This window comes from Magallana gigas, chromosome 3, assembly GCF_963853765.1.
Source record: "Magallana gigas chromosome 3, xbMagGiga1.1, whole genome shotgun sequence".
In the NCBI taxonomy this organism is placed as follows: Eukaryota; Metazoa; Mollusca; class Bivalvia; order Ostreida; family Ostreidae; genus Magallana; species Magallana gigas.
In genome coordinates, this window is record NC_088855.1 from 4,965,744 (window position 1) to 4,986,269 (window position 20,526).

General features: G+C 38.0%; 3 protein-coding genes across 3 annotated transcripts; 1 reads left to right on the forward strand and 2 right to left on the reverse strand.

Moving 5' to 3' along the window:
* The first annotated feature begins 128 nt into the window (after window positions 1-128).
* On the forward strand, window positions 129-7,288 carry LOC105321091 (bromodomain-containing protein 7). Its single transcript, XM_011419282.4, has 14 exons — window positions 129-291; window positions 1,341-1,534; window positions 1,650-1,858; window positions 2,005-2,149; window positions 2,906-3,016; window positions 3,167-3,321; window positions 3,450-3,567; window positions 3,954-4,026; window positions 4,126-4,236; window positions 4,433-4,568; window positions 4,764-4,875; window positions 5,230-5,380; window positions 5,677-5,882; window positions 6,693-7,288. Exons 1-14 carry the CDS (start codon window positions 240-242, stop codon window positions 6,963-6,965), a joined length of 2,046 nt encoding a protein of 681 aa, XP_011417584.3. The 5' UTR covers window positions 129-239; the 3' UTR covers window positions 6,966-7,288.
* A 4-nt stretch (window positions 7,289-7,292) lies between these two features.
* On the reverse strand, window positions 7,293-10,542 carry LOC105321126 (arylacetamide deacetylase). The gene is made up of 6 exons (XM_066077691.1): window positions 10,461-10,542; window positions 9,035-9,360; window positions 8,648-8,770; window positions 8,430-8,550; window positions 8,215-8,278; window positions 7,293-8,130 (listed from the first exon to the last, which is right to left on the reverse strand). The coding sequence occupies exons 1-6, from the start codon at window positions 10,540-10,542 to the stop codon at window positions 7,326-7,328; spliced, it is 1,521 nt and encodes a 506-aa protein (XP_065933763.1). The 3' UTR covers window positions 7,293-7,325.
* A 3,111-nt stretch (window positions 10,543-13,653) lies between these two features.
* LOC105321092 (forkhead box C1-A) lies at window positions 13,654-15,764 on the reverse strand. The gene has a single exon (XM_011419283.4). It carries the CDS (start codon window positions 15,510-15,512, stop codon window positions 14,010-14,012), a length of 1,503 nt encoding a protein of 500 aa, XP_011417585.2. The 5' UTR covers window positions 15,513-15,764; the 3' UTR covers window positions 13,654-14,009.
* Window positions 15,765-20,526: the final 4,762 nt, after the last annotated feature.

The window sequence follows — 20,526 nt, forward strand, 5'->3', positions numbered from 1 at the left end:
CAATATGTACGTGAGTTTTGTGTTTGAACAGCATACATTAGATATTTTCCCACAAATATCTAAATTAGCGTATATTGTACATCCGTTTTATCCGAAATATAATATTTTAGTCCTGTGACAAGCTTCCAATAAACATTGACGTACGCCGCATAATTTTCCACAAAGAAGACGGTGATAGCGTCGAAAGGTCTACAAGAACAGCCAAGAAAGGCTAGTTTATAGGGGAATATATTTAAAGGATGGGATTTAAGAAGAAGCACAAGAAACATAAATCCGAAAAACGCTACGAAGGTAATTTAAGACAAATCTGATGATCAAGAACTGTTATCGTCTTTACCAGTTTACTGACTCCGTTAGCATGTTTAGCAAGTGAAGTTTAGGTAATATCCGAGACGTACATGTATATACTAAGCATTACAGATGTTCTTGCCTTATTACACTTACGAAATTAGAAACAAATTTATCCTTTGTTTTTAATAATAAGCAGGTCCAGTACAATCACTAGATTTAGCTACGTAGCTTGATTTACCTACATAGCTTTATTCACCTACCTGAAGTAGGTTTATTTAGCTACCTTTATACAATTTCGCATTTTATGTAAAACAGACAAAAAGTCGCAAGGAATTGTCAATCTATATTTGTACTGTGTAGTTTTATAAAAGCAACCAAGAGCAAAAATAGTTAAAACATCGCTGCGTTTGCAGTTTGAGCAGTTTTAAGAAACACATGCATTTCTATTGTTTGATTAACTGTATGATACCTTGTGTGCGATGAGGCATGGATAAGTGTGATTACTTCATATTGTGCTGAATTATTACCAATCAATCATCATGTTAACCAGAACTGTTCTTCTTTGTTGTTCCATTTAGAAAATAGCTGTTTGGTAACACATAAACAGTTATACATAGCCCCAAAACTTTTAAAACTTTGACTGCATTTGCGCAAAAAGAGCAGCAGTTTTAATAGTGATTTTTTTATGAATTGTTTTCAGATCAGTTGAAAGTTGAAAATTACTGCTGCACTTTAGTGTGACTTTTAGTACAAATGCCCATTTAAGACAAAAGTATGATTGAGTAGCTAAATAAACCTACTTCAGGTAGGTAAATAAAGCTATGTAGGTAAATCAAGCTACGTAGCTAAATCTAGTGATTGTATTGGATCTGATAAGTACTTACTGTACAAAGAGCACTACTGTTTCATCGTGCTGTATTGTACCGGAGTGAGTAAACTATTAATGTTAATGTGGGGTGTGGGTGAATCGAAATGGTTGCGAGTTTTAACTATATCATAACTCATAAGTATTGTGATATAATTATTACTCTCTGGAATTTTTTATCTAGACGATGAGCCACCACCAGAAAAGGAAATACATGGAGGTGGAATACGTCTTAAACTGAAGGTCAGCGGAGAAGTTTATAGTCCACTTCATGACACAGCCAGCACATCAGGAGAGAAAAAACACAAGCACAAAAAGAAGAAAAAGAAGAAGAAGGCTGAGAAAGAAAAGCGCAGACATGCAGAGGCCTCTATTCAAGTAATGTTTGATTATATTAATTTTGATGTAAAACTTTCAGTTGGTATAGTGTTTTGATGATTGCTTAGGTATTAAATCATTTTCAAGATTGAAAAAGTTCTGCCTTGCTTTGCAGGAAACGCCCAAAAGACCTAGACCAGAATCAGAGGAAGAGAAGGCTTCTCAGGAAGAAGAGGTGGAGCCACCAGCAAAGAAACCCGCTCTGGAGGAAAAGATTGTAGAACCAATCAGGGAGGAGCCTCGTACAGTTGGTCGTCCAAGGAAACAGGAAGAGCATGGCGTTCTTCGTATCTGTTTGAAACACATACACAAGATGCTGCAAAAGTAGGAACATCCCTCTATTATGCTGTTTTCATCATTTCATAACAAACTTTAAAACAGCAAGTTAAGCTTTTGAAAATGATTTTAAAGAAAAAGAAACTTTTTGGTTTCCTCTCTAAAGCAAGGGTGCATGTTCTCTATATTTACAGGAAGGATGTGAATGGATTTTTTGCTTACCCTGTCAATGACATGATTGCCCCAGGCTACTCCAGCATCATTCTGCACCCCATGGATCTAAGTACCATGATGTCTAAGATTGACAGCGATCAGTATAGAAATGTTGTAGAGTACAAGGTTAGTGCATATTTTCTCTATTCATTGTTATATCTTAATAACAATTTTCCTCAGAACCTTGTTTTTCTATTTTTTGTTCATAAGAAAACACCTGTAAAAAGATTTTAAAGTGCAAAAATCAAAAGTTCTTCTATTTTTGGGAGTTGATTTTAATCAACTTTCCAATGCAGTTACTCTGGTAAACCGAAAGTGAAACAGTGTTTGGACTTAAGCACAAATCATCACTGCTGACAAGACTTACCGGTAGTTCTTGAAAATAATAGAAAAATTCGATGTAATGTATGCTGAAGCATTGTTTTTCAAGGAAACTTATCTATAAACACTTTGAAAATAGTAAGATTTTATAACAATTTAGATATTTTTGTAGTCTTATGTGTTCCTACGCCAGAGTTTAATAAAGTCTCGTTCAACCAGACGCTCGCTGTCTCCGTAAATCTCCGACAAGCAGAGAGGCTCTCTTGCTTGTCGGAGATTAACTGAGACAGCTGAGCGTCTGGTTGAATGAGACTAGAGTTCGATATCAATAGTGCCTGGATCCTATCTTCAAATATTACACAACATGATTCATATGGGGTTTCTCAAAATTATTGTCGGAAAAGTCTAAAAATTCATATACCGTAATAAAAAAAGCATAATTCAAATACAGACTAGAAACTAATTGCCATGCAAGATAAGTTGATTTTAAAATGAATGATAATTGATAAAATCAACTCCGTCAGTACTTCAGTACTTTGATTTTTTTATTGCCTCTTGCAGAAGGATTTTGTGTTGATGTGCAATAATGCTATGACGTACAACAGACCAGAAACAATTTACTACAGGGAAGCAAAAAAACTGCTAAGTAGTGGGATGAAACTTATGTCAAAGGTAAGAAGGAATGAGAGAGAGGGGAGTAGGAGAGAGAAAGGAGAGAATGTATAATATTGGTACAATGTATCAGGTTTTTAGAACTCAAATGTTGATATTTTCATATCTGTATAGAGTTATTTATTATTGATCATTTCTGATGTTACTCAGGAAAAACTAATTAACATGAAGCGGACACTGCCATTCTTGGCCAGTATGACGTATGCAGAGCTCGGAGTGGAGGAGCCGGACGAGACGTCAGCGCTGATGGCAGCCATTGTGGAGGAGGAGAGACAGGAGAAGGAACGTGCCAAGGAGAGGGAGGAGTCAGTAGTCTTCATGTTCTATATATAGATCTGATGACATTCAATGATAATACATGCAGTTGCATATACAGTGTAAAGTTATATATCTTAGTATTGTACATGTATCTCTGAAATTCTGTGAATTCAAGGTTGGGCAGATTTGAAGCAATTCCTGACAATCTCAGCCCTGAGGAAATTCTGGCCCAGGCCAAGGCTGCTGCTAAGGATGCAGCTGATATGTTAACCTTGAGAGAGCCCAAGAGTAGGGTATGTATCAGAAACCAAAGACAAGGGTAAGGGATGAAAACACAATAGCAATATAAGTGATCAAAATCCCAGAGTAGAATACTCTTCAGTTTAGAAAACCCCAATAGCACAACTTTAGATATTCTAAAAATCCACATAGGATTAAAGAAACAATTTTAAAAAAACCAAAAGCTGGGTAAGAGAAAAATTTAAGTGCAGAGCAAGTGAGAAACATTCAAATGATAAAAAAATCTTTATAAGCGTAAAACCGAAGAAATGGGTAACTTAAATGTTTGACACAAAACAGATAAAATCAGAATTAAAACAGAATTAAGTTTGTCATATACATGTAGGACAATCTCAATATCTACTGAATTCAGATGATGATAAATTGTGTATGATTACAGTTTGGGTTTCTGAGGAGGAGGAACGATGGCAGTACTTCTATGACGTTACTGAATCCTGACAATGATGGCATCCGTAAGTGATATTTGTTAATTAAAGTGTATGTGAAGTCAGGGGATTAATTAAGAAGACTGTTGGTACCGTATTCATTGAGACAATTATGCTACCTTTCAGTGAATGAGAAAGAGAGAGTGATTAACCTGGGCTCACTGGTAGGGAAGCTGACCACTGGGTCAGGGACCATCACAGGATTCAAGGAGGACAAGAGAAATCGAATTACTCCAGGTAAGAATGAAGTAGTATTAGATAAGGTAAGCTAGAAATTAAAGCTTACCAGGTTAGAGTAAAATCACATTAAGTGACCTCCCAAGGGGCAATACATTTATTCTGTATGTTGCTTGAACTTGTATCAACAGCCATCTCAGTACCAAGTTTAAGTAGTGAAAGTTGAAGTTTACAATGGATTTTCTGTTGTTTACAGTGATGTACCTGAATTATGGCCCCTTCAGCTCCTATGGCCCACAGTATGACTCCACATTTGCCAATATGTCCAAAGAGGAGTCGGACTTGTTACTTTCTACCTATGCCGATGAAACGGGGGTGCAGTATGCTAAAAGGTAGTTTTCTTCCCAGTTGTTCAAAGTTTTTAAGCAATGAAGGTGTAAATCTTTTGAATGATCATAACCCTAATTTTAACTATTATGAGGTGATATTCAACAGCTACTTATATTTGTTTTTAATCTAGAAAAAAAAATACTTGGAAAAGTTCTCTTTTTCTGTTTAAAATAACATACGTTTTTTTTATACTTTAGTATCGGCTCTTTTGTGGAGAATTCTGGTGAATTTGCTGTTGCCATGGTGGATCATTTGTTGGACATTCTTACAAAGGGAGAGCACTCTAAAGCAAAACAGCAGTTGGGAGAAGTAAGAATCAACACGCTAGCATTACTACTGTATTTGTTAAATCATGTTCCTTTTAGTGGGGACTTGAATTCGTGATCAAGAAGCTGCACAAAATGTGCTAAATAGGACTTTACTGCTATTAAATTTGTACATTTACAGTAAGTATTGATTGCAAATAAAGCATTGCCTGTTAACAGTATAGGATTGTTCCAACATCAGTAATGTTGATAACAGGGCATTGTCAGTTAAGTTATATTCAGACTCAACAGCACTTGGCTGGTAATAGTGATTTCTATGAGAGCAACAAACAGGATTGGGAATCCTCCTTACTATTAGAAACAAACTGATGAAGCATGTTTTTGGTACCTGCTACAGATTCGTGCTGCTGAGGAGGAGAAGAGCACCGAGGCCTCAGGGTCCACAGAATCTCAGTCCGGCTCGGACACCAAACCAGTCAATATTGACATCAACTCACTGAAGAGTCTGGGAGATCTTGGGGTGGACGTGTCTTTCCTGGATGACTTTGGTATGTTACTGTTTCATATTTTTTCTGATTTCTATCCTATTTCCTTGGCTTCATTTCATTCATTCAGGAGACTACTGATTAGAAGGAACAGAAGTTATTCAGGACATAAATAAAAGATTATTTGTAGAATCTAACTACATTTAGATGGTTTTTTTTCAAAAAATGATAAGAATATTCATAATTTTATATTAGGCTTGGATTCAAAAACTCATAAATCAAACCTATGGCTTTTATAACAGCTTGACAGAATTGGTGATTATTTCCATTCTGAGTGAATTAATTTGCTTTGTTCACAGAGAAGATAACCTCACAACCTAAGAAGGACCCAGTTCAGGAGAGACTGGACCAGACCGCCAGTCTGATTAACGACCTACAGGCCACTCAGAAGGAACGCCTCAGTGCCAAGCTTCCCACACATCTGGCCCACGTACCAGGGCCATCAGAAAAAGAAATTCAGCTGGCCCAGAAAGTGACACAAGAACTCAAAGAGTTGGCCAAAGGGGTCAGTCAGCAACTACATTTTTGACAATTGATCAAGAAATAGTATTTTTTGTACCCCGCCGCAACGCAGAGCGGGGACATAGAAATGCTGGGCGTCCGTCCGTGGGTCCGTGCGTCCATCCGTCACACTTTTTTGTAAGCGCTCTCATGCCTACAAATTTTGACGGATTTTCATTAAATTTATACCAAATGCTTATACCACTATTACCTTGGTCAAGTTCGAAAATCAACATTGGTCAATACTTTTTGTTGGAGTTATGGAACTTTGACCACAATAATGACTCCGTTTTATCCAAAATTTGACCTTGTAAGCGCTCTCATGCCTACAAACTTTGACGGATTTTCATTAAATTTATACCAAATGTTTATACCACTAATACTTTGGTCAAGTTCGAAAATCAGCATTGGTCGATACTTTTTGTTGGCATTATGGGACTTTGACCACAATAATGACTCCGTTTTATCCAAAAATTGACCTTGCAAGCGCTCTCATGCCTACAAATTTTGACGGATTTTCATTAAATTTATACCAAATGTTTATACCACTATTACCTTGGTCAAGTTCCTAAATCAGCTTTGGTCAATAGACTCGATACTAGTATACTGCTTGACCGGCGGGGGACCCAGGAATTCTATTCTTGTTATGTATCAATTTTTATAGATGTGAAAAAACATTTAGTCAATGTATATTGATAAAAATGAAAGTTGATTCTACATGTATATACTTAATTTTTGGAATATCTCTACAAAGTAGATATATATGCTTTCATTTGAAAGGAATTGATGTGATACATTTTCTTTGTAATTACAGGTATCACCAGCAGATATTTCATCAGTTCAGGGACTAAGGTCAGCCATGGGCATTACCCTCCAACCAATCAAATCAGAGCCAGTGGAGGATGCTACTGAGTCTGAATCAACAACCAATCAGAACTCACAGAGCACAGACATTGGTCATGTGACTAACAACACCGCAGCAACAACCAATCAAGCAGACTCTAACAATGTAGTTTCGGGACCTCAGCTAGATGATGATTCTATGGACACAGACATTAGTGAATTTTTACAATTTCCCTCACAATGATTCAGCTAAGTGACATTTTCTGTGAAGGTATTCCCAAGTAACCTGTATCCACAGCTCCCGAAGTGTATGGTCAGTCAAAAGACTGTGGCAACAGCCCACCCTCAGTCAGTGTTGTTCTCATCTACTGGTGCTCTCATTACATCACTTGTGCTTAGATTTTTTTATTCATGTGAAAATGTGTTGTTTGTCAATGAATGTAAACAGATAGATTTGAATTTCATACATCATTACATTTGATAAATCTCTCTAAAAATCTGTTGATGCAAAATAAATGCATTTAATGATGAAAAAAATATGATATGATAAATATGGTGCAAAAAAGATTGATGGTTTGTTTAGTGTTTTATTTAATTTTAATCATCAGGATGCAGGGTTTTTCATCACTCTGTGAACCTGAAAGCTGATAAACTCCACCAGCTCTTGTAAAGCTTGGTCACTGACATTAAATCGGAACCAGCTTTTATTTCCTGCAAAGGGGAAGAATCCCTGGAAAGCCTGTTTGTAGTGTTTGAGTTTCACTTTGGAGCCACTGTCCTTATGTAGTCTTGTAATGTACATAACAGCTTCATCCCTGTGTACATCAAACTGTGATGTCACTATATAGGCATTAGGAACACCTTTGGTGTTACTGGCTAATGCCGGACACAGAGATTCTGAAGTTATGAGGTCTTTGAGTTCCTTGCCAATGGTACTGTCATAGTCTTTAGTGGTAACAGTTTTTGACTTGGTCAGCTCCAGATAAGACGGAAGGAATGTGTCAGCGTCAAGGTAGGATTGATGTTGTAAGATCTCACTGGATGGAAATCGGTGAGCATTGTTTAAAAGAGCTGGGTACCAGCTGACAGAACTTCCGGTGTATCTCAGCCAATCCACTGCCGATCTGGCTGATGACGTCACTCCGGTGAGAATGTTTTTGTGATCTTGGTATGAAGGGGTCAGAAAATCAAACATTTGTAGTTTGGGGTTCAAAAGAATTTGCATGTAAATTTTCGAGCGGAATTCCAAGGCAAGGGCAGCTGCCATGTTGCCACCGGCTTCATCTCCACCGATTATGACGTAACGCGGGTGAATGGGAAGTACACTTTTTCCCGCCAATGTTGACCAGGTCACATTTCGACAATCGTTTAGACTGACTGGATAGATATGACTAGGGGGTTGACGATATCTAAAAAATTGTATAAACATTGAAATACATTTACGATTTTTTTTTCAATTAAAATTTCAAGAAATGACGACGTAAGAGTCTTACCGTACTGCAATGATCATCAGGTTGGTAGCCATGCACAGATGACTGAGGAATCTGCTATAAACATCTATAAGAGATATCGCACATTGTGTAAATTGAAAGACAGAAGGCAGTCAGTCAAGGCGGTTTTGTACTAACTGGTTTCATTTGCTTATAATTCTGATCCAAGTTCGTAAGGTAACCGGTATACTATCACAGAACACCGAGATGCCACTCACCCACAGAGAGCCAGGGCCACCCCCCGCCGTGTAGGTAGATCATGGCGGGAAACATTGCTTTCTTTTGCTTCCTGGGAATAAACACTCGGACAGGAACCTCGGCTATTGTAGTGTCCCGGATCTAAGTGGAGAAAACATTGGAGAGTTATAATTTATCATCATACGGAGTTCTCTAATGTAGGAGTTGATGACGGAGTGTGTTACGATTTATTCATTACCTCCACATCTGTGTACGGTTCCGGGGACACTCCGTTCAGGATCAGAGAGTAGACACTGTCCACCAATAGTTTGACTGGTCTGTAGGCCGCCAGGTCCACCCCAAACCTCGCCGCCGTCAACAGCTACATGTAGCAACGAGAGAAAGAGAGGGGATTTAGTCAGTCGTTAAGTCAAACGCGGATCTAGAGGAGATCCAGGGTCCAGACCCAGCGAAAATTTGAAACTTATCAACTTCACATAGTGAAATTTTAAAAATAAGCCCCCCCCCCCCCGCACAAACAAAATCATCTTGGGCCATCTAACCCAGGGAAAATATCTTAGATCCAAATGTCAAGTACTCAGTACATGTCCATACATTTACTGCATTGAACTACAAGGGTACTAACCACATTGTTTCCAATATGGCCAATGGCATCCAATACAGCGACCTTATCCCTCTCCTCTAGCTCCGTAGGCACCGGATGCACGACACTGACGCAAATCTGGTAACCAATGGCAACCAGGACGCCGAGCCCCAGGAACCATTTCAGCATATCCAATGGATACAGGACACGGGACACCTGAACAGGTCCGGCGAGTCGGTCTCCCCTTGTGTTACTAGTATCAGTCGCTTTCTCGGCGGAGAATGTAGATGAACGCTTGGGGGTGGCTGACAGAACACTTGGGGTGGTTCGATTATCGTGGAGAGGACCGCTATCATTGACCCTTGGTCCTGGACACGTATCGCTCTAATCTCAGCGTTATCTGTTAACTAGCATGTACCCCTTTTTGAAGATTAACAAGTACTGGTATATATCAGTGTTTGGGTTTTTTTCGGCCTGCTGTATCAAAACTATAGAGCCGTAAAATAGTTTTTACGCCTGGGTGGAATTGTTCAAAACCACGAAATTCTTGTATTTAAGTTTAATGAACTTAATATCAAAAACTACTCAGTTTCCGAATTCAGCGCGAGTTATCGTTCTTCAGACAATCGTTCCTCGCTTTATTTCCGGAGCGTTGATGGATCGGCTCCCCCAGGCCCGTGTACCTCTGTGAATTCATTGTCCTTAGGAGTCTTTAATTACACGCTCAGTGGAGGGGAAGGGTTTGAAGTAGAGTCTGACTCGGACTACTAATCGCCGGAGCAGGTCGGGCGATGAAATCCCCGGTGTCGGGGAACGAACCCTAATGGGAATCCCACCTGGACACCCACCAAATTACCGCTACTACAGTGGGCGCATTTTGTGACAAAAAATTTCTGGCATTCCAAGATTGGGGAAGTGAAAGTTAACTCTTTTTTCTAATTTGAACACAAATCCAACCATTTGGGTAAAACCATGAATAGTCCCATAGGTGTATCTGTATTAGAAGGACTATGCCATTTGTACTGACAAATTCATATTTTAAAAAACTTCTTTGTTGAAGTTTGCTGAAATTGTCCTTCGTGTGGTAGAATATTGATAACATATATAAAACTTATCAATGCATGAAACCCGCTAAAAGACAGCAGCTTAAAATCTTCTCCTCTAAGGATTGATTGCGTTTGGAAAAAACTATTAAATAAAAAGAATTATGATCATTCGTGATTTTTTGCGACTCGATTTATGAAAAAAGAGGTAAAATCAATTAAGAAAAAGATAACTGATTTGTATTTTGAACAAATTATCAACTGTAATCGCAAACCAAATTCGCAGCGCAGAACATTGTAACCCCCCCCCCCCCAACCAAAAAAAAAAAGACAGAAAAAAGCACCGTCATTTTTCGGAATGAGTATAACACATTTTCATTACGGAGAAGTCCCATAATCATCTCTGTCTCTGCATAACCATTTACCGATTCCAATGGGTTTGTAATCGTTTCGTTTGAAAGATGGAGCAGAAATCTCTTCAGAAGTTTCGTGCAAACGAGAATTCATCAAGAACATTGTATTACGACGGCACAATTCGTCTGGAAATGTTTTGAAAACTGGGAATTTCACCTTTACAAATGTATACATACGCCTGTCTTTGAAGTTAGATGTGTACTTCGACAGAGAGAAATTAATTGGGGGAGAAGACTAGGAAACGATGCAATTACTGCAGGTTATGAGGAACACATGAGGCGGTCACTGGCAGACGAAGGAAGGGACTCGCTTCAACTTCGGCCTATCACCAACTGTTCCTCATCAGCCGAACCTGATGAATATTTACATTTTTGAAAGAAAAAAAAGAATAAGTGCAAGACATATTTTCTGAGTTTTTTTGGTGTGAGTACAAAGATTGAAGGCAATTGGTTTCAGATCGCCAGGCGGTGAGACAGCTGAGTCTGGTTATGTCCGGGGAAGGGTATTTATAAATCTCGTTAGGACATTTTACAGAAGTTCCAACAGGTGGAACTCAAGGTGATCTGTTCATAATCAAGGCGCGATCCTTCGCTTACATCGGTTATCCTAACACCGGTACTCTCCCCTTCTTCCAATCTTCTGAAGCTGCCGACTTGCAAAACACAGATATATTGATTTTAATTTTCTACCTATATATCTACTGTGACACAATAGAAGTTCATCATTGTTACAGCAGGTTATTGTAATAAAGAATAAAACAATGTCTCTCCATCTTTCTCTAGATCACTGAATTGAATATATTTTTGAATGTTTTGAAATAATATTATATTGACGTCATGGGGATATCTAATTTTAACAGTTTCTTTTTTATAATTATAGAAATAGTATCGCCTTCAGATGACCAAGTACAATTTTTTTTTTAAATAAATGCAAATATTTACACCTCAATAAATACATGTAATGCGTATTAGTAATTTTATATCTGATAGTCTTTTAATAATTGTCTTCTCCTTGTCAGTTTGTTTTTGTCAATTCAAATTGAATTCTTATTAAAAGTACAATGACTTATTCTATTGGACCATTCAATGGGTTGACATAATTTTACCCTTCGGACAATTCCGGCCGCTGAATGTGATCCGTATATATATTATCAGCGGAGTATTTTAATTTAGATTGTTGGTTTAAATTTCTACCATTTCTTTTCTTCCGATACCCTGGAGTTAAGTTTAGCAGTAAATTTAATTATTCCGGGTATATCACGGCCCTCCCTTCCCTTCGACCAGCACAAATATTATGATAGCTCTTTCAGACACCTGCGAGCTTTCCGGGCCCCTGTTTTGTTTGCCCTTCCGAAATTACCAAGATTCATTGCTTAATTATTCGACAAACCAAAAAGACTTACACAAACAGCATTCTTAGGATAACATTTTATTGTGAGGATTTTATCATTATTTTCTTTTAAATAGGCAAACATTATTAATCAATGTGAAAGGTTAAAGGGTTAAATATCTGTTAATTCCGTCCTTTTCTAAGATCCTGGAATAGCGATCATGACTTGTTGTATAAATGTAGAAGGATTGAAGGCGACAGCCACTGTACGGTCAGAAATGACGCAAATATTATAAAATCAGACGCGAGACGGGCTAAGAAGCCTTATTCTCACGTCATGGCCTCTGATATCCTTGATGTACATGTATATCGGTTTAGCAAATTTTTTTTCAATGGATGTGAGATTTGCAAATTTTTTTTCAAATTGATTAAAACATAGATATTGAATATAAAAATATGCGTTCCATTCAGAAAAGAACTTCTTTACTGACGCCTGATAAAGGGATTTATATTTCTCGGGGCTTTTGAGTTTTTTTCCAAATAAAATTACCTGAGATCTTTTCGAATTCATAATGGATAATATTAAGAATTACATTTGGAAAAAGGGCAACTTTTTTAAATTCGCTCTTGAATTTGTTTGGCCTACTGAAGGCGTATAGATGTATTGTAGACTCGACACAGAGTGGATTGGTTATCGCAGAAACATCTGACACCCCCACATGAGATGACGAAAGACAAGGACGGTAAAGACAAGGAAAAGATTATCAAGTTTTCGTCAAACACAATTTACATCCCTGATGGATCGAATCCAGAGATCTTACGTAACGTTTTCAGGTCCTTTTCGCGTAGACCCCCAAAAGCACCGCCAAAGCTTGGCTAAACCACCACCCCCGGTCAGAACTGATAGGGTTCAATGAAATTCCTACCCGAGGTAAACACTGACTTTAATGTAAATGTTCAATAGATATTGTTGAGGAATATTGACATTAACTATGGCATAGGTGTAAATAGAGATGACAGCTTTGATTTGTACTTTCTATGTTAGCACTTTTAAGTCTGCAATTCAATACATGTTCATTATTTAAAATAAATATACGTAGGAGTTTTTATACGCAATAAAAAGATTATAATTTTTTTTTAGAATAATTCTTTATTTTTATTTTCCAATATAATGAATTATATTCATTTATTTTAGGAAACATTTTTAACGTATTTTTTTAAATTTATTTTTAGTATATGAAAAGACAGGGTTTTTTATATACTTAAACTAAGCACTGTAAATTTCAAACAAAATAGTGCTTAATTATTCAGAGTCAAATATGCATATCATTTAGAGCATGTTGAAATATTTTATTTGGTATATGAAATTAGCACCAAACTAGATTTATTAGAACATTTGGGTTTGGGTTTTTTTTTTAATTTATTTTAATAATTACAACTTCTCTCTAACATTTTGAGTCTGACCCGGGGTTCTTCACGTGCATGCATGCTCGGTTGATTCCCTAGTATCGGATTATACAAGTATTTTACCAAATGGAAAACCCGTAAATCTGCTGTTTATTATCTCAATAATTGTCAAATAAACGCCTCAAATATTCACACGCCAAAATATTTCAGACTGAAATAAAACAAAACGAAATCTTTGTGATATGTCCATTGCTACAGAAATAATTTTAATAAAAACTAAAAGAAATATTATACTCAAGGTGTTTTCCCAGTTTGTTTTAATTATCCCCCAAGAATTGTTTGATAAATAGGCACTGAATAGATTTATTCGGATAAATTATATTAATAGGGATTCACAATACACTCTCACTGTTTTCGGGATTTTTGAAATTTTAAAGAAACTATATATCTATGTAATAAACTACCACCAACTTTTACACATTTAATGTGTAATATACAAAATATACTTATATTTAACAAAATAGATACCTCTATTAAATGGTACATAAAACGCTTCTTATATTTTTGGTAATTGTTTTTCAGTCATGAGAATAATCCACAGTTTCAGCAATTGTCGAATCACTTCACAAGCAACACTGTTCAAGCAACAGCCTGGTGATCTGTACAAATTATGACATAAACACAAATGTTTAAAAAAAATCGAACACCCTTCAAAACTTTGTTGTCACTTTAAAGTGTCAAGACTTAGCACTATTTGGCATTTACTGGATAGAGAAGAACAAAATAATTGTTTGCATATGTCTCTATACACGGAAACCATGGCTCTAGAATTTGCCGTAATCACAACTGTATGCGCTAGGGGATTTGTACGGATTCCGGAAGGCCGCGAGCTGACAGCTGGAGGGGGACTGGCCCTGCCCCTGGGCGCTCAGGAGCCGCTGACTCTCGAACACGTCCCTGACGGTGGAGAAGGGCGAGGTGGTGCTGAATTCCGGGTTACCCAGGTGGTTGATTTCGGACGGTGGTGCCATGTACCAGCCGTTCGGTGGACGCCCGTAGGATTGTGACTGCGACATGGAAAACATGGCGGGGTTCAGGGAGTTAGGCTGGGGGAGGGACGGGTGGATGTGGGCGGGGGACGGCTGAGGGGATCCGTCACCACCGCTCCCATCTTCAGTCGCTGACGACGACATATTCAGCGAGGGGTTTCCGGTTCCGGCGGTAGTGTGGTTGAGAAGAGCTTGAGCTGCCATATTGCTGGGGTAGTTGTAGCCGAGAGTTGGCGACACATTTTGGTTACAAGAAATGTTCCGGTAAATGTCGTTAGACCTGGAATACGAGAGAAGAGGTGGGCTGACTAGAGAGGTCGGGCGACTAGGGGCATAGTTACAGCCTGCTCCTGTGATGTCACAGTTAGAACTCACGTGAGAATTTGTCATGATATTCTCCACGGAAAAGTTGGAAGTGGTTGGTTCCATTGGATCGGCAGGGATCGGTAGAGAGCTGGGACTGGAATGGGATCGGTTGTTTTCATTTATTACATCAGAGTTCTCTAAAGGCTCTAGTTTGGTTGTTACAGTCGACCGCGAAGGTTTAACATCGGGTTCGCTTTCTCGTCCCTTTCCGAAACTTTCTTTTCCGCTATTTGAGTTTTCTGAATATTCGGAACTTCCTAAATCCTCCTTTGATATATGGCACCGATCTATGGGTGCGTCCAAACGATGATCCGGTTTTTCCGAGTCGTCGGATACTTTGGAATTCTTGTCTCTGGAGTCCTTCTTCTTGAACCTTCTCCGGCGCCGGAGGTAGCTCCCGTTGTCAAACATGTTATAGCTGTCCGGATCCAGGCTCCAATAACTTCCTTTTCCGGGCTTCTTGTCATCCCTGGGAATTTTCACGAAGCACTCGTTTAGCGACAGATTGTGTCGTATACTGTTTTGCCAGCCTTGTTTATTTTCCCGGTAGAATGGAAATCTGTCCATGATGAACTGGTAAATCCCGTTTAGGGTGACTTTTTTGTCCGGTTGGCTCTGAATGGCCATGGCAATGAGGGCGATATAGCTGTAGGGAGGTTTGACCATGTCTTTGGGTGACTGGTGAGGGGTTCCGTAATGGGAGTAAGGGGACGGGCGGCCCATGGCTCCATACTGATCCGGGGAGTACATAGCGGCGGAGAGTCCCCCCATAGCCATGGTGGGGTATCCCCCATGTCGGTAGTAGTTTTGGTCTCCGAATAACGCCGGCATCATACTCAGTCCCGGCCCGTTGCTGATCCCGGGAACGTTTGCTGTGGGGTGGTAGCGATGTTGCAGGGATCCCGGCTGCATTGTTATTCCTGAAACTCCGGCGAAAACTCCAAATATTATTTTTCTCCGTGAATCAAAATGTCACATTCACACGGGTTTATTTCTTTTAGTCCTCTTACACTCAATCAAAATGATTGAACAAGTTTTCACAAAATATGAAGTGAGTGTTTATGTTGTGGTGTCTGTTTCTCGCATCGAGTGTGATGAGAATAAGCAATCCACTGTTATTATAAGCAAAGATTCCTCAATCGCTGCGTGCCCCAAATCAGCACATAACTGATTTACTATCAGCCTCGATATTCCATATAAGGTAATAGGTCCGCCCCCGACCGATGGATGCACTAATCAGCGATCAGCAGTCGAGCCGAAGTCCCGCCTCATATTACGACGCACACTAGGATCTTGTATTTGTGAGACGAGCATATCGTGGAAATATCGGAATAGCTTTAGGTAATACACAAGGGATATCGCATTAATCTTTACAAATATTATTTTTTTGAGAAAATTGAGTTTGAATAAAGAAGAAGATTTCACCCGATCCTGGCGAGAGATGTTTTGTTAAATATTTAAACCCCCTTTCAAATGTTTATTTGATGTATTTGTTAATTAAATGTACTTTGGATTTTTCAAAAGAATCGAAACTTCAAATAATCAAGGTGTTTTAATTTGCAGTAATAATTTTGTAGATAAATATAATGATTTTTTTTAATACAAACTTTAAGAATAATTGAATAAAATTACATTATCTATAGCATGTTTTTATCTATTTCATAATATTATATTAAAGCTTACTTTTTCATTTATAATTAAGGTACAGTAAAATTCGCGGATTTCAATTTTTGTGCCAAAGTATAACAGCTTTCTTATATTCGTTTAGCAGATATGCATGTATGTTTTTATTCACTGTAACTACGATTTATTTTTACTTCTACCTTTTCTTACATTTTTTTTAAAAATATTATATTCAAGGAAAATGATAATGAAAAATTATGTGGAAACAAGTTTAATATCAATCATCAAATAATTCGCATTTATGAAAGTTGTACAAAAACCCGTGAGAAACAGCTGATTTCACGCACAGAGTGTTGAAAGGCGGAATTTACCGAGGACAACGATTGGATTCATGAAAATGACATAATAAATGTGTATCAGCGATACGAAAAAATAAATCAAGTAGTTAACGCTGGGCGCTGAATGAGTTCTAATTACTCGTCACAAAATGAATAAAGGAGCGGTGCGACTAATAGACGTGGATACCGGAGACCTTGATGGATGTCCTGACGGGGCCCAGCCTATGTGTAGGTATCGTCCTTTGGTATATCCCAGAGACGGGTATTTATCAGACAGTTTTAATTAAACGATAAGTGTCAGATTCTGCCCTGGTGGACGGACATTGCTACAGGTGCGTGGCGATCTCAGACCCTTATTGTCCCCGGCAGACTTCGCTCCGGCCCCGTGGAACCTCGCCAATGGTACGACCCCGTTAGTCCAACAACAGGCCAGATTTAAATGGTAACCCGATCGAGGGCGATTTTTCGCTGACTTTCTAATATTATACGACTGTCACAGAGCCTCAATCTGCCACTTCTCTGGGCTTGTCATTTTTCTCATAATATACGCTGCCTGCCATTCCACGGAGAAGTTGAGATTTTCCGGGGGGTGTTTGGTCAGGCTGGGGAGTTCTGCTGGGGGGCCCTGGTTAGTGTGTTTACTTTCGCTGTTGGCTGGTCCCTGCCCACTCAGGGTCGTAATCATTCGCAGATTACTCCCTAACATTCCGAGTAGAACCGGGCGCCAGGTGCGAGGATTCTGTTTGACATTGGTCAATATGTTCCTCAAAAATATCCCTCTCCTTTCAATGCTTGTACTAAACCGCGCGCTTCCCCCCCCCCCCCCCCCCCCATGTGTTATGTATTTTATATGCTCCAACGAGAAATGCTAAATCGATCTACATCATAATAATAACATCAGATATTAACATGTAAATCGTCATTCATGAATGTCATAAGATTGAAAAGCGTTATAAAAATGTGTGAAACATTGAGTTGATTTCAAGCAATACGAGATGTAAACCTATTTTTAGAAATTGATTTCGCTACAGAAATGAGTTTTTATGATAATCATACAAATAACTGAATTTTCAAGAAGAAAGATTTTTGTTATGATTCATGAATTAAACTATTACTTCAATCAGAAGGTTCATTTTAACAACTTTACCGAAAAAATATAAATAACATATATTATTATTTGTAATTATGGGTTTTCTGTCATTAAATAGTTAATAACATTTGTGCAATAAAAAAGAATTCTCAAGAAAAATTCTGGTCATTTAATATCAAACTGGGCATTCTATTTTCATTCATTAATATTTGATAAAATCATAATACTTTTTTTTTTAAATCTATATGCCCCCTGAGGGCCTTTGATTGGTGAATAAATAAACATATTGCTTTCCAATATTTTCCATTGATGATAAATTCTGCAAGAAAATTTTATATTACAAAAAAATAAAGTCAATATTATTCTGATTTTGTCTTTAGCATATTGAATCCTTGGGGGAAAATGAATTGCAAAGAAAACTACATCGTTGGGAAATATGAAAAAAAAATAGAATAAAGGAAATAGATATAACGCAGGAATAGAATCCTAAAACATATAAACCGAACTTGATTTAATATTTTGATAAGAATTTGGTAGCAAATTGTAATTTTCTTCTTTATCATCACTATACCGGTATTTTTTGTGTAAAATACTAGTAAATTCACGACTTCTGAAAAAAAATCCTTCGCTTTACATTGTTCGAAAACAATTACATTCAGAATGATACTTTATCTTTAGAAAATTTTTCTGTATTTTATCTTTTGGAATAAACAATTTTTAAAGCAGAATTGCTGTAACGAAGCGGCAATATCCTGACGACGCGGGAAGTCGTGTCGGACATTACACTGGACGGATCACCCGCGTTCCGGTGTAAAATCTGACAGGAAGAGCCGACGAATTTGTCAGTTTCTTAACGAGAGATGAACGCACAATTGAAACAGATAACAAAACGGATGATTATTGCAGTGTCAGGGTGAGGGATGCTTTCCATCAAACCACGAATCCCGAATACCCAACGATGTTTGGAATAGCATTAGGTTCTTAAATTAAGTATAAATATAGGAAAATAAAAACACAAAACCCAGTCTATGCGCGCTTGCTTCTTTTGTTCCGGGTTCAATCGAAATCTTTCTGGCCTGCCCTGCAGATTGGTCCAATGTTTTTCTAGGCGGAGAATAAATGCGGATTTCTTTTTAAGCCTCAGTGCTTGCATTTATTTAGGAAAACAAAATAATCCACAGACATTTTCCAGTTGGCGCATAGAATTGTACTGTGTATTCAAAGTAATTTAATGTGTGCTAGAATAACAGCACAGATGAGCGTTCAAATACTGTGGTATTTTTAGAAAAATATCGGAACAAAACCTGAAGACGGGTCTCAAAACTCAAGAAAACAGAGAATGAAACTTTTTGAAAAACAAATCAACATGGTATCCCGAAAGAATCGACATGTAATCAACTTAATAGAACTCGCTTTACATGTTTAGAGAAACAATAACCTCTGTTTATTATAAACAAATTAATTTGCCTTTCAAACATATAAAGTTAAGTCTGTTCTGTTGGAAGGATAGAGAAGTTTTTTGTGAGGATTTGAAGTGGTTTCGGATTGGGTGAAGTCTCGCCGCTATCGCACTTGGAACCTTTCACAGATGTAGCGTTGCTGTATACAGCCAGCAAAAAGCTCTCACTTGATGCGATCTAACGCGATCCATCGCAGATCGGTCCTGATAGTTCCCAGGACGTTCCGTAAATAATGATTCATGCACGTCAAAACAAAATTTCTTGGGTTTCAAACACTGTTGGAAGTTCTGAAACTTTGGCCATTTTTAAAAAGACTTGCCATGTGTACAACGACCGTTGTAGATCTTTATCTCTGGCTGATCAAACCAAAGCACAGAGGCAGCGAGTTCCTCCACTCACTCTGGGTACGATGGACAAATGCACATTTCATGGAAATATCAATATTTTTTGTTATCAAAATGTCTTAAATTTCCTGCAACAATTTCATCAAACATTTTTTATACAATTTAGGGTTTTTTTTCTTGTTTTAATTGTTTTGTTGTTGTTATTTTATTTTTTATTTTTTTTTGGGGGGGGGGGGGGGCTGATTGATGTGTCAAAGCAGTTTTAAATAACCTTGTAATTATTAGTATGATTTATTGACCATTCTTCTTCGATTTCATAAGCATCTAATTGTTTCCGAAAATTAAGTGCAATACACTTTTTGACGATAAAATATTATACCGGTCCTCTATAACTCCAAATTTTACAAATGCATGGTCGGTTTCCAACGTGTCGAAAATTGACGGATATTCTCAGATTCCTTCCAGTGGGCTTTGTCCATTTAATTAGATCAGTTAAAAGACTGGCCTAACGCCTAACGTTGGTTGATGTTTTAATTAAATGGCTAACCAAAATAAGCGATTTTTTTTTCAAAAGGTTCTTGGACACCTGCAATAGCAAAACCACACTCGATTGACCCCAGGAGAAGGCCCAGCATCAATTGGTAACAAGGCCCCAGGGACCGGGCTTTACACGATTCCCCGGCCGTGAGAGACTAAATCTCAGCAAAGTGAGTCGTCTTCAAAGCCTCGATGATGTGATGACGTCAGATGATCATCGGTTGTCATGGTCAATTTGGGACCGGGGGTTTTAGCAGTGGAGAACAGACAGCCTTTCTTTGATTAATTGTCTCCGTTTGATGTTCACTTCGCGCGAAATTCGTAGTTTTCAATTTGTGACGCGCTTTTTTTTAAATAAAAAAAACCTGTCAACGGTTAAACAATACCTTAAAAGCAGTTTGTAGACAGTTTGAAATTAAATAGATTAAAAGAACCATGAAAAACAAACAATGAATACACATTTCGATTTAAGTATAAATGAAATAAATAATCTTATTTACAAATAGAATAAGAAACCGGAGTTCTGTAAGTCCT

Coding starts and splice junctions, on each gene's coding strand:
- LOC105321091 (XM_011419282.4), top strand. CDS start 240: ATGGGATTTAAGAAGAAGCACAAGAAACATAAATCCGAAAAACGCTAC. Junction 1,859..2,004: donor ATACACAAGATGCTGCAAAA/GTAGGAACATCC, acceptor CTATATTTACAG/GAAGGATGTGAATGGATTTT. Junction 2,150..2,905: donor GAAATGTTGTAGAGTACAAG/GTTAGTGCATAT, acceptor TGCCTCTTGCAG/AAGGATTTTGTGTTGATGTG.
- LOC105321126 (XM_066077691.1), bottom strand. CDS start 10,542: ATGAATTCTCGTTTGCACGAAACTTCTGAAGAGATTTCTGCTCCATCT. Junction 9,361..10,460: donor TTACAAACCCATTGGAATCG/GTAAATGGTTAT, acceptor ATACGTGTCCAG/GACCAAGGGTCAATGATAGC. Junction 8,131..8,214: donor CTGATGATCATTGCAGTACG/GTAAGACTCTTA, acceptor ACAATTTTTTAG/ATATCGTCAACCCCCTAGTC.
- LOC105321092 (XM_011419283.4), bottom strand. CDS start 15,512: ATGCAGCCGGGATCCCTGCAACATCGCTACCACCCCACAGCAAACGTT.